The sequence below is a fragment of the Triticum dicoccoides genome, chromosome 5B (genome assembly GCF_002162155.2).
Source record: "Triticum dicoccoides isolate Atlit2015 ecotype Zavitan chromosome 5B, WEW_v2.0, whole genome shotgun sequence".
Lineage (NCBI taxonomy): Eukaryota > Viridiplantae > Streptophyta > Magnoliopsida > Poales > Poaceae > Triticum > Triticum dicoccoides.
The window spans coordinates 122,980,924-122,994,307 of NC_041389.1; the positions used below are offsets into that span (position 1 = coordinate 122,980,924).

Below are 13,384 nucleotides of genomic sequence, written 5' to 3' on the forward strand. Positions count from 1 at the left end.
CGTTGTGAAACGCTTCCGCTTACGGTCTACGATGGTACGTAGACACACTCTCCCCCTCGTTGCTATGCATCTCCGTGGATAGATCATTGCGGGTGCGTAGAAAAAATATTGTTTTCCATGCAACGATTCCCAACAGCACGCGTGCCCGAAAAAATGTGGAGGCGTGGCATGTGTCATGATATTGCCTCCTCTGAGGGCACGAGAAGTTTCAAGGCCAACGGAGCAACAGGACCCACGCTTCCTGCACAAACCGGGCAAGTTCCCTCTCGATACCCATAGACTAGTTCGGAGACGGTGCGGTTTACAAGCGGCCTCAGGGGAGGCTTATTTGAAACGCGCCCAAAGTTTTACCACACCCTACAGGGGCCATTTGATGACACCGTGCGAGCTCTCGAGGAATTTTGACATTGTACAATTTTTCGAGGATTTCAAGCAGTTGCATCAGGCATGCCACCGAGGTACTTTCGGTAACCCGGTGGCAGGGCATGCCCGTCCCTCGTCTGTGCAAGGCCTAGGCATGCCGCAAGGACATCACAAAGGATTTCCCATGCCACTACCAGGAAAGTTTGATGGAACGCCTTGCAGATCTGCAATTTCCGGCGATGAAACCCTAGTAGAGCAAAAAAAAATCTCAAATATTGCACGCGTGCCCGAAAAATGTGGGGCATGGCACCTGTCATGCGATTGCCTCCTTTGAGAGCACGAGAAGTTTCGAGGCCAACGAAGCAACAGGACCACACTTCCTGCACAAATCGGACACGTTCCCGAAAAATGTGCGGTTTACAAGTGGCCTTAGGGGAGGCTTATTCGAAACGCGCCCAAACTTTTACCACACCTTACATGGGCCATGTGATGACACCGTGCTAGCTCGCGAGGAATTTCGGCATCATACGATTGTCTGAGGATTTCAATGGTTGCATCAAGCATGCCACCGAGGTACTTTCGGTAACCCGGTTCTCCCTCGTCTGTGCAAGGCCTCTGTGCAAGGCCTAAGCATATGCCGCAAGGACATCACAAAGGATTTCCCATGCCGCTACCGGGAAAGTTTGATGGGAGCTTTATCTTTACCGAGAGCTACTCTCAGCAACTGTTGCCTTAGCGAGAGCAGCACTCTATACAGGTACAGTTGAATAATAAAGCCACATATTATTAATTATGAACACCGAAGTTTAATTCAACGGTTGGACTATCGGACAATGTATAGAGGTAGGCGAGGTGGAACCAAATAGGCAACAGTTAATTTTCCGAGAGCTGCTCTCGGTAAAGAAGTCAAACCGTGGTCGTGCCGTTAACCGCCGCCGGATGTGCCACATGGCAGAACATTGTCGTGCGGCACTGCTTGGCTCTCGGCAAATAGTGCCTTTGCCGAGTGTTGCCTTTTTGCTGAGGTCTACTCTCGGCAATATCATGTGTTTGCCAAGGTGCTCCTTTTGTCGAGAGTCACGCTCAGTGTCTCTTACTTTGCCGAGTGCCCGCGTTTTGGCTCTCGGCGAAGAGCCTGGCACCCGGCATATACGAAAATTCCAGTAGTGTCCATTTCTAAATATAAATCTTTCTAAAGATTCCCCTACACACAATATACGGATATATATAGACATATTTTAGAGCATATATTCACTAATTTTGCTTCGTATGTGGTTCATAATGAAATCTCTAAAAAGACTTGTATTTAGGAACGGATGGAGTAACATGCATGCATGTTCACCCAACAGAAGGAAGACAACAACCACAGGTATACACAACATGTAGCAAGATAAGATACCCATGTTTCAGGCTCATTTCACTTCACTGCCTGCCTGTGAACCAATCCCTTTACAAGATTTTTGTCTTGCTGAGCCAATTGTAAATAAGTTGATATATTGATCGCTGCAGGCCTCATATACTCTGCACTATTCACAAGCCTAGCTAATAATTAACATCATGTAGTACAGACGAACCATGCCGGTGATGACAAGTGGTACGCTGTACTCTGCGTGGCTAGCTATCAGCAGGAATTTAACATAAACATCCTTGGATCCATGAAAGTTCTTGCCTCCTTAATCTGCTACTCCTCCTTCCTCATTTCACAACTCCTGGCAAGCCAACAAAAATGGTGGAGAGTGCATTAAGGCTCTAGCATACCAGTGCAGTAACTAATAAGATGGAATGGAATCGACAGGAGGAGATTAAGAAAGCAGATTAACTATATACACTGATAAGGGACAACGAATAGTCCCTTTGCATTGAAATGTTTGTCTCCATCCTGTAGGGTTCACTTGTGTAAAATATGTGACATGTCCTTTTATTATCTGCAGAATAAATTATCTGAGAGTATTATGCAAGGTCACTAGAACATGGCCTCATATATACTATATTGAACATACAGATTAGGCAACGATGAACATGTAAATAAAATAAAATTCCTGACCTGCAGTTTGCTTTTATCGGCCTTCCAGATGTAAAATATCTGAAAATGTCTCCCTGTGCAGCGATGTCAGTTATTGAGTGGGTTGATGATTTGTATGAGTTCACTAGACTGATGATCTGAAGAGACGATGGCCCCCTGGCATAGTTGTTACTGTCCTGCACCCTGAGTGCGACCTCCAGATTCTGGAGTACATCACCCATTGATGGCCTATCGATGCTACGATGAGCAACACATTTCTCCGCTAGCTCTGCAAATATCCTGAGGCATTTTGGGGTGATCTCCTCCTTAACACAGGGGTCAATAATCTTCTCGAGTACACCTTTTTCTTGGCAAGATAGCGCCCAGTCACGCAAGCTCACTTGCTCGTCCGGGAGCTCAGTGTTTATCACAGGGCGTGCACACAGAATCTCCAACAACACGACCCGGAAGGAGTACACATCTGATTTTTTGGTGAGACGTCGCAGCAGGAAGTATTCCGGATCAAAATATCCAAAGGAGCCCTTCACTGCGGTGCTCACATGCGCATTGTCAATGTCTGTACATGCCCTAGATAGACCAAAGTCAGAAACTTTCGCCATTAACCTATCATCCAGTAGGATGTTGGTGGTCTTAACGTCGCGGTGGATGATTCCTTGCTCTGTACCAGTGTGGAGGTAATGCAGCCCTCGGGCTGCACCGATGCAAATATTAAGGCGCTGCTTCCATGATAGTGATGGGTTTCTGGTGCCGTACAGATGCTCACGCAGTGTTCCATGAGGCATGTAGTCATAGACCATAATCATCTCATTCTTGTCCCTGCAGTAGCCAATCAAAGATACAAGGTGGCCATGGCGGAAATGGCACAACATCTCGAGTTCAGTCTGGAACTCATGAATGCCTTGTTGGGATTCCTGGTTGAGTCGCTTGATCGCCACCTTTGTCCCTCCATCTATCTCACCGCTGTAGACGTTCCCAAAACCGCCTCTGCCGATGATATGTGCTTCATCAAAATCTTTGGTGGCAAGTTGAATTTCTTCAAATGAGAAGTGATGGACAAGATCACATGTGGGACGATTCCGATATGCATAGCTGGTTTTGCAAGAAATCTTCACGACCTTCTTCCGTCTGCAGATAACACACATACTGAAAAGAACAATCAACATCAAAGCAAATCCGCCACCGATGGCTGCTAGTATGTCACCTTTGGATTTTCGTACACCGCTAGACAGCCTATTAGGATCCACATCAAGCTTTTGTGGAATTGGAGGATTGAGCTCAGCAAGATTGTTCGATCCGTGACCCTGTAGCTTAAAGACCTCAAGACCATTCAGTATTGCATCATAATATTGTGATCTACTTGAAATATAAGGGTGCAGTGCAATCCACATGTCCACCTGACCGGAACCACTAGCCACGATAACATAGTCTTTGTATATTGGTCTACCAATTCCTCCGCTCCAGAAGATTACATCCATGGGGTCACACGCTGTCTGGTTGTTGATGTAGATGTAGAAAGTCCTCTGATTTTGCAAGGTAAAAGTAGACTGAATCTCACAGAGATGGAACCTTAGGAGGTACACGAATCCGGCATCAACCGGCAAAATCCATGTAAGGTTGTAGTTGAGGTTGAGCTGTGGATCTGGCCCCATCGACCGAGCTGTACCATAGACATCAAGTGGCGCTGTGTAATTCGGCACTGTGGGTGTATACATGATGGTCACATTAGGATCTTTGGAGTAGGTCACCCCATAGCCGGCACCATATATGTATGGGGAATCATCGTCCCATGAGCGATAATAGCCCGTGTCATCTTTCGGGGAAATGGCTTGGCCCCCGACATTGAGCCGGTACATAGTCTGGAAGGCTGTGTTAGCGAAAAATGTGAATGGTGCTATGTAATCACCATGGACAAAAGTTGCGTCAGGTGTTGTGAAGATGTCAGGCGTGGGCACAATCTCAATGCCATTGATAAATGCATATGAACCATTCTGAAATGCTGATGGTGAAAAGGTGAGGTCCAAGCTATGTGAAAAAACATTCAACGAGAACTCACGGACAAGGTAGGCATAATTGATTGCTTGAGCTGTTTGCGAAGCATTGTAACCATTTAAGAGGACAAGATTTTCTGCCATGACACCAAAAATGGCATCGGGGTTAACATAGTTTCCATAAGCAACTGGATAGAAGTAAAGACGTAAGAACATGCGGCCTGGTCTAACGGGGAAGGAATAGGTGTAATTTGAAGTGAAGATGTGTGCAGTCATGTAAGGGACCATGGAGGGGAGGGAAGGGTCTTGGTATGAAGCACTGGCTGCAACTCCTTCCACAGATGGTGTGAACTTGGAGCCGTTGTCCCCGTCCCAAGTACGACCACCACTATCAACCTCTTGCCCTGATCCTCCGCAATTTAGGAGGATGAGGCCAGAGTCCATGGAATCATTATCAGCCACCATGGCAATTGGAAAGAGAACTAACAACATGAGGGTACCTGGTAGGGTTGGGAACACCATTATATTGCGGTGATTGGTGTACCATGGAAAAAGAATGGAGATTTCAGTTTTACTATAGGGTGTCTCTAGGAGCAGTTACATAGTACAAGAACATTGTGATTTTCTTGATGGGATTTGGAGCGAGAAAATGTGAAAAAATGGAGGATAGTGCTCTTGTTTAGTGACAAAGATACACCTAGAGAGCCACACAACCTGCAAGCATAGAAAAAAAAGTTATCCAGTAGACTGAATCATGGAAATATGAACATCAGCTGATGGATGCAAAGCAGAACATCCACATCTTTGAGTAACAAAACAATACTAATAATTGCAAGAAGCTTAGCAAAATGAATCTTCTTGCTAGGATCGTGGATGAACAGAGTAAACTTGGCCAAACTAGGAGTGAAAACTAGACATATTGGAAGCCCAAAAATGCATATCAAGTAGGATAAAGGAGCAGAAAAAGATTGAGAACAGGGATTCCTTTCATGGTTACCTGAAGGAGCAGGAAGACCGATCGAGCTCGTGTGTGAGGACTGAGGAGAGATCAAGGCCCGAGCATGGGCGCCGCCAAAGTCGAACATGTATGCACTGTCCGCCTGAACGACCTAGAAGGCTAGTATCAAGAAAGCATATGTATGAAGTTGCTCTGTTTCTTTCTCCCATTTGAGAAAAATGGCAGCTCCAGCCCACATCGTAGGCGCTGTAGCTGGGAGACTTTCTGCGCTGGCGGGATTGACCAAGCATGCATGCATCCATATATTGATGTGCCAATTTTCCTATTAATACTTTGACCAAGGTATTTATTGATGTTTTTTTTAGAAAAGGAGGATGACCCCCGGCCTCTGCATCTGGGAGATGCATACGGCCACTTTATTGATTATTCTCGAGGACCTTACAAAGTATTACAACAATGTGCCTGAATCCACCATCTTGGCAACACATGCCGCTACTCCTATCCAAAATGATGAAGGGGTGCTAGCTGGGCCACTACCCAAACCACTCACCTAAGCCTAACATCAAAAGCCGGAAGCTGAAACATATTCGGAAGCCCCAGCCGAGCCACATACCGGGTCTGGAGCACAATCCGGTCAGACGCACTCGTGTGTCGTCGCCGCCATCTTCCATAGGTCCGTCTTCAGATCATATTGAGGCTTCTACCTTGTCTGGCCACTCTGCCATCGACGTCACCATGACGCCAGACAGCAACCTCCTCCTACGCGTGTCCATCTCCGTGCATCGGACTCCGAGCCTCCACAGCGTCATGCTGCCGATATCCGCCGCCATCGATGTGTGAGATGAAGCACCGCTCCACCATCCCCCCAGCCAGCACTTACTCCAAAACGATGCCCCCAGGAGGGAAAGCGATAAAACGCCATCATCGTCCGATCCGGAAGACCCAGATCTAGGGTTTCCCCCGGAGCATCCCGAGCGTGATGACGCAGACTGCAACGACGATGCCTCGACAAGGGAACGACATCTAGGACGCCGCCATCGTCCGCCATGGCCGTAGTCGGCGCGATTTTCATCGGCAGTTGCTCCACCAGACGTGCGCCGCCGACGTCGCTGGTCCCTTCAACCGGAGCAAACTCCAAAACAATGCCCTAAAGAGGGACTACGACGCAAAAGCGCCGCCATCGCTCGATCCCAAGGAGATCTGGGGTTTCCCCCGTAGTTGCCCGCGCTGTCAAGGGCCAGACAAGGGTACAATCCCGCAGATCTGCCCAGCTGCCGACGAGTCGCACCCACCACCATGCCGACGGCCGACCAGCGATCAATCCGGCCGCGCCGCCGTGAACCAATCCGTTCACGCCGCCGCCGTCCCTGACGGCCGCAACGCACCAGATCGCAAGGCCTCCTGCCACGGAAAATCGACGTCGCCGAGGCGCCGCCACCACCCGCCGTGGCGACCGGCCCGCCGCCACGCTCCGGTCCGGCGGCGCCGGCCCGCGCCAGCCCCACCCGAGCGAGAGGGCCTGAGTCCCCGCCGCCGCCGGCGACGGCTAGGCTTAGCCTGGCCGCGCCCTTGGGCGGCGGCGAGGGAGGAGGAGGAGGAGTGGGGGAGGTTCGGCGGCGATGGGATCTGGGACCTCCCGGTCGCCCACACAGGGGGCGGCTCGGGAGGGAGACGTACGGGCTTTATGAAGAAGAAGAAGTGCAAGGGAATTAAAAAGCGTATCAACGGAGGGAGTAATACGTAGGCCAGGTATTTATTGATGTGACCAGGCCTTTCGTACTAATTTTTTTTGTGTGTGTGAACACAGGACTTTGATAGGTGCTGTAGCTTTCAGCGTTGGCACGAATCAGAAAAAGAAACAAAAGCGAACTTTTAGAGAAGATAAATTGGACCAACAGTACTGAAAGAGTAGTGTTTATCGAGTGTCATGGTCTGAATTAATAATCTTGATTATCTTCTTCGCTGAGGCGAGGCATACGGTCTTTTTATGAGGTGAAGCAAGGCATACATACCCATTAACTGTTTTCTAACACTATGGTGGTACGTAGCAAGAAATAATATTTGGTCGAGAGGCGGCAATGAATATAGTCTTGCTTTTCTTCTTTGCTGAGGCGAGGCATATCATGAATTCTGTGTGAATTGATGCTCTTCTTCTGAGGTGAAGCAAGTCGTATGTCCTCTGGATCTGGTACCGGTAGCTTTGCTTCTTTTTACCTTTCTTTTGGTGTGTGGTGCACTTTGTGGGGCTGTAGATTCCTTCTTCTTCTTCCACACTAAATTTCATCATACCAATACAGCTACACATTATCTCGCTAAAGCCTAAAGAAAAACAAAATATTATACCCTATGTTTTTTCTTTCTATTTTTGCTTGCTTTCAGACCAGAACGGTCAGATAATTTTGTTTACAAAACCATCCATAATGACACTAGGGAGTAGGGAATAGAGATATGAATCCTTGACGCCACTAGCTTAATATTCTCTCTACTTCTGGAATTGTGGTAACCTCTGCCATTAGCCATTAAATGTTTTCTAACACTATGGTGGTACTCCCTCTGTAAACTAATATAAGAGCGTTTAGATCACTACTATTTTAGTGATCTAAACGCTCTTATATTAGTTTAAGGGAGTACATAGCAAGAATGTTATTTAGCGTTACTCAGTAATTACAATTTAGCGGGACTAGTTTGGTGCTTCAGAGCACAAATACCCACAGGGGAGTTTTCATTAAAAGCAACTGTCGAATGCGGAGTCGGTTTTTGCCGATGATAGAAGTGCTTGCTGCTAGAGCGCTCCAGTAGGAAGATGCTACCTTGCTATCTGACAGTCAAGTAGTACATGTTCAGGCTTCCTATCTGACAGTCAGGTAGGCTTCCTATTCGACCGGCGCTAGCCAGCCGAGCCCCTCGATCTGTTTGCTGCAAGAAGATAGAAGGCTATGAAGAAGATGAAACCTTGCGAATTGCCCAATAAAAAGGAGGGGAAAAAACATTCCTCCAAAGTGTATGACACCTGATTCTCCCTCATCCTCTCTCGTTGCCAGTCCCCCGGCCGGCCGGCCGGCTGGCCACTCCGCCGCGGCACTATGTGGATCGTACGGCTATGGAGCGACGGAGGATGGACGGAATCGCCGGCGTTCTCCCGGATTGGGGATCGGCTCGCTCGGCCGTCGTCGGATCTCGCTTGGGCTTGGGCCAGGGACAGGCCTCGTGGTACGGCAAATAAAAAAAAGGGTTTTCTCTTTCGATGTTTGATTCTCACAACGAAATGTCTCTTAAATTGAGCGTCCAATTTATGAACCGTTTCACTGTTATGATACTCGCATCAATTATTTTACGGAAACACTAATGCCCACACATGTGGGCGTTCTTCAACTCGCCCACACGTTTGGATGGTCGTTGAATGTCTTTTGCACGAATCTTGACACGAAAATGTGGATTTGGTGTGCCACGTAGGACGGGGCTGGTGTATGTGCGTTGGAGAGTTTGGCCACACGCCCCGTATCACGCTGTTGCCAGCTGCCCTGTGTGGGCGAACTAGTTTCTGCCCACACAGCCACCACCTAGTCCATGCGCATGTGGGCAAACTGATTTTCGTCCACATGACACTCCTACGCTGTGGATGGCAACTGCAATTACGCGAACGTGGCAACTAAGTAAACAAACATGGCAACTGTGATTCTTTTGCTAGACGGTAACTGCAGTTGCGCATATGTGGCAACCAGATAAACACACATGGCAACTGTGATTAATTATACATGGCAACTATGGTTGGACCACACGTGGCAACTAGGCAAACACACATGGCAACTACTGTTTGACCATGTGTGGCAAGTAGTTAATCACACACGGCAACTACAGTTTGATTACATGCGGCAACTATCATAAATTAGACATGACAACTATAGTTAATCAAAACAGATAGATTTGGCATGCTTTTACAACTACACTTGCCATCCCGGATAATTACATCTGCCAACCAGGATGGCAACTAAATCATCATCCCGCGGGTACCTAATGTAGCTGCGCTAGAACGTGTGGGCATTTTTGCTTCGTGCCACACGCGCGGGATGGGAATGAGTAGTACTTATTGAGCGTGTGGCACGAAGTAGTCGCGCCCACACGTGTGGGCAATTCTAATGTCCCACACACAACCCGTGTGGGCTACCTTCTACTCACACCACACACGGTGTGTGGCCAGACCCTTTAACGCCCACACATGTGGGCATTATCGGCGTCCTTATTTTAAAGTTAGATGCTATATTTATGGAGTTCATTAAAAAAATCAAACATACTTCCAAAACCATATATTTATGCTTCATGCGGTAATACCCACACACTTGTTTCTTTTTAGATGGAATAAAGGTCTCCCCGCCTAGCCCTCGTTCCGGTGATGCGTCTTGCATCATCGGTGGGAATGTGGAGTTGTGTCTCCGGCGGATCTGTCTTTGATGGATTTGCTCGGATCTGTTCGTCGTTCATTTTCGTTCGTGTGTTTTCAGATTGAATCCTTTTGATCTACACTCTTCATCTGCGGCGGTTGCTGGTCTGGTGCGTTGATTCTACGGGGCCTTAGCATGACGACTTCTCGACTGTCTACTACGACAAGGTTTGCCCAGCTCCGGCGAGGAAGGGGCGATGACAGCGGCGCGCCTTCGCCTCGCTTCAGTGCTTGTAGTCGTCGCTAGGTGGTCTACGGATCTGGATGTAATTTTTATTATTTCTAGTGTTCGTTGTACTACCAATGATTGAAGATGAATAGATTAAAAGTTTTTCCCGCAAAAAAATAGTACCAATACATTTGTACTTCTCCGTAAAAAATTTTGCGGGTTAAAGGGCAGACCCTCCCCCAGCTGCGATACATCGCCCGTCTCGCGTTCGGCAGCAGGACCGAGCTTGTCTCGTGCCCGACAGCAAGACCGACCCCGTTTGCGCCCATTGCCGTTGGACGGGTCGATGGAGGCCAGTTTTGGCCAGTCATTGGGTCTCGCCGCTGGGACCGCCCAGGGGTGCGAAAGGCGGGTCCTTTCTGCTTGTTTCTTTGGTTGGGGTAGCGGCGGGTCCCGGTTGAGGTGGTATCAAGGGCTTGGAGGTCGGGGCGACGACCCTGGTGGTGGCTCCGCGGTGCTCATGGGCAAAGCCCGTGGCTCGGTCCTGTCTTGTGGCCATGGCCATGTGGATGGCGTGGCACTACAAGAAATATGTTAACTTGTAACCTTCTCTTAGTGATCGTGGGTAAATTGATCGTAATTGTACGACCATTTCAATCCAGTTGGTTGTAAGCTACTTGAGAGGTGATGCGTCTTCGTCGTATCTATAATTTTTGATTGTTCTATGCCAATATTCTTCATCTTTCATATACTTTTGGCAACTTTTTATACTATTTTTTGGGACTAACATATTGATCCAGTGCCCAGTGCCAGTTCCTGTTTGTTGCATGTTTTATGTTTCGCAGAAACCGAATATCAAACGGAGTCCAAACGGAATAAAAACGGACGGAGAATTATTTTGGAATATTTGTGATTTTTGGGAGGAAGAATCAACGCGAGACGGTGCCCGAGGGGGCCACGAGACAGGGGGGCGCGCCCTAGGGGGTAGGCGCGCCCTGGACTCTCGTGGGCACCCCGTAAGGCGGTTGACGCTCTTCTTTTGCCGCAAGAAAGCTAATTTTATGAGAAAAATCTGGGCGAAAGATTCACCCCAATCGGAGTTACGGATCTCCGGATATAAAAGAAACGGTGGAAGGGCAGAATCTAAGAGCGCAGAAAGAGAGAGAGATAGAGAGATAGATCCAATCTCGGAGGGGCTCTCGCCCCTCCCACGACATGGGAGCCAAGGACCAGAGGGGAAACCCTTCTCCCATCTAGGGAGAAGGTCAAGGAAGAAGAAGAAGAAGAAGGGGGGCCCTCTCCCCCTTGCTTCCGATGGCGCCGGAACGCTACCGGGGGCCATCATCATCACCGCGATCTTCACCAACAGCTCCGCCATCTTCACCAACATCTCCATCACCTTCCCCCTTCTATCTACAGCGGTCCACTCTCCCACAACCCGCTGTACCATCTACTTGAACATGGTGCTTTATTCTTCATATTATTATCCAATGATGTGTTGCCATCCTATGATGTCTGAGTAGATTTTCTTGTCCTATTGGTAATTGATGAATTGCTATGAATGGTTTGAGTTGCATGTTTTATTATTGGTGCTGTCCTATGGTGCTCTCCGTGTCGCGCAAGCGTGAGGGATTCCCGCTGTAGGATTTGCAATATGTTAATAATTTGCTTATGGTTTATGGCGTGAGTGAAAGAAGCACAGACCCGAGTAAGTAGGTTGTTTGCGTATGGGATAAAGGGGACTTGATACTTTAATGCTATGGTTGGGTTTTACCTTAATGATCTTTAGTAGTTGCGGATGCTTGCTAGAGTTCCAATCATAAGTGCATATGATCCAAGAAAAGAAAGTATGTTAGCTTATGCCTCTCCCTCAAATAGAATTGCAATAGCGATTATCAGTCTAGTAACGTAGTCAATTTCTTAGGGGCAATTTCACAACTCCTACCACCACTTTTCTACACTCGCTATATTTACTTTATTGTTTCCTTATCTAAACAGCCCCTAGTTTATATTTACGTGTTCTTTATTATCTTGCAAACCTATCCAACAACACCTACAAAGTACTTCTAGTTTCATACTTGTTCTAGGTAAAGCGGACACTAAGCGTGCGTAGAGTCGTATCAGTGGCAGATAGGACTTGAGAGAATATTTGTTCTACCTTTCGCTCCTCGTTGGGTTCGACATCTTACTTATTGAAAGAGGCTACAATTATCCCCTACACTTATGGGTTATCAAGAGGGTCCAAACCCTAAACCATAACGACCATTTTGGTGAGAATGGTTCTAAGTTTCTTACACGAGAGGGTCATAGAGCAGACAACACTGATCAACTGCCTTATTTTTGTCAGTTACGACCAATTAACATGGGATATGTATGCGCGCCCTTTTTTTGAGGGAAAGGCCATCATGGCTAGCTTTATTAAAATTAAACAATGCTTACATCATCCGCTAAAATAATCAGAAATAAAAAATGGAGGTGAGTCCAACCACAAGTTTGGTGGATCAACACTTCCATTCTGCGCTAGCACATGAGCCACCATATTTGATTCGCGGTTACAATGCATAATAACAACCTTTCCGAAATTAACTATTAGCAAACGACATTCTTCAAGAATTGGGCATGCCACCATCGAGTGCCCAGAGTTTTGTTGGAGAGCCTCCACTAAAATCAAACTATCCGTTTGCACCAACAAGGAGTTGCTCCCAACTGTATTAGCCAATTTTAAACCTTCAACCAAAGCTGCATCTTCGGCCGATAACACATCCGCGACATGTTCAGGTTTTGCTGTAGATACCGCAACAAAAAAGCCCCCGCTGTCCCGGATAATGGCGCTGCAGGCCCCCGAGTTAGTATCCTGTGAAAACGCGGCGTCGACATTCAGGGCCAACTGATTCAGTAGTGGTTTTTTCCAGTGATTAAGACGCAGGATCGTCTTTGGTTTACATGCAGCCCGTACGAAGTTCAAAGAAAGAGCTTGAATCGCCTGGTTCATCCGCGTTGGAGATTGCACTGGTTCCTGCCGAGTTATGCTTCTCCTCTGCCACCACAGATACCATGATGCCACCGCAATGAATCCAGGAAAGACCACCTGGTCCATATATTTAGTGTTGTGTTCTGGATCGCATAGGAATATCTCAATGATTTCAGCGCCCGATCGACCCAGTATTGCCACTTTGGCTATTATTTCATGCAGTCTGAGCCCCCTCCAAATGTCATGTGCTCTATCACATTTAAGTAAGAGATGTGCTATATCTTCTGCAAATCATGAGCAAATAGGGCATTAAGCAGATTGTGATATGTGCCTATTAGCTAGCGCACAATGGCAGGGAATTGCGTCATGCAGACATCTCCACAGGAAAATTTTCACCTTTCCCTGTGCTTTCAAATTCCATAGCCTTTTCCATACTGGATGAGGTGAGGAACCTCGAATACCAATTGGGTTCGC

The 13,384-nt window shown here is 47.5% G+C and overlaps 1 protein-coding gene and 1 long non-coding RNA gene across 2 annotated transcripts; both read right to left on the bottom strand.

Moving 5' to 3' along the window:
- Positions 1-2,214: 2,214 nt before the first annotated feature.
- LOC119307739 (receptor-like protein kinase FERONIA) lies at positions 2,215-5,512 on the bottom strand. The gene is made up of 3 exons (XM_037583821.1): positions 5,372-5,512; positions 2,408-5,088; positions 2,215-2,288 (listed from the first exon to the last, which is right to left on the bottom strand). The coding sequence occupies exons 2-3, from the start codon at positions 4,894-4,896 to the stop codon at positions 2,285-2,287; spliced, it is 2,493 nt and encodes an 830-aa protein (XP_037439718.1). The 5' UTR covers positions 4,897-5,088; positions 5,372-5,512; the 3' UTR covers positions 2,215-2,284.
- Positions 5,513-7,964: 2,452 nt separating this feature from the next.
- LOC119305278 lies at positions 7,965-8,564 on the bottom strand. Its single transcript, XR_005148596.1, has 2 exons — positions 8,343-8,564; positions 7,965-8,248 (listed from the first exon to the last, which is right to left on the bottom strand). It is a non-coding gene; the product is annotated as an uncharacterized LOC119305278 (long non-coding RNA).
- Between the last annotated feature and the right edge of the window lie 4,820 nt (positions 8,565-13,384).

What these genes read in the sequence shown, in the direction of transcription:
- LOC119307739 (XM_037583821.1), bottom strand. Translation starts at nt 4,896, where the DNA reads ATGGTGTTCCCAACCCTACCAGGTACCCTCATGTTGTTAGTTCTCTTT.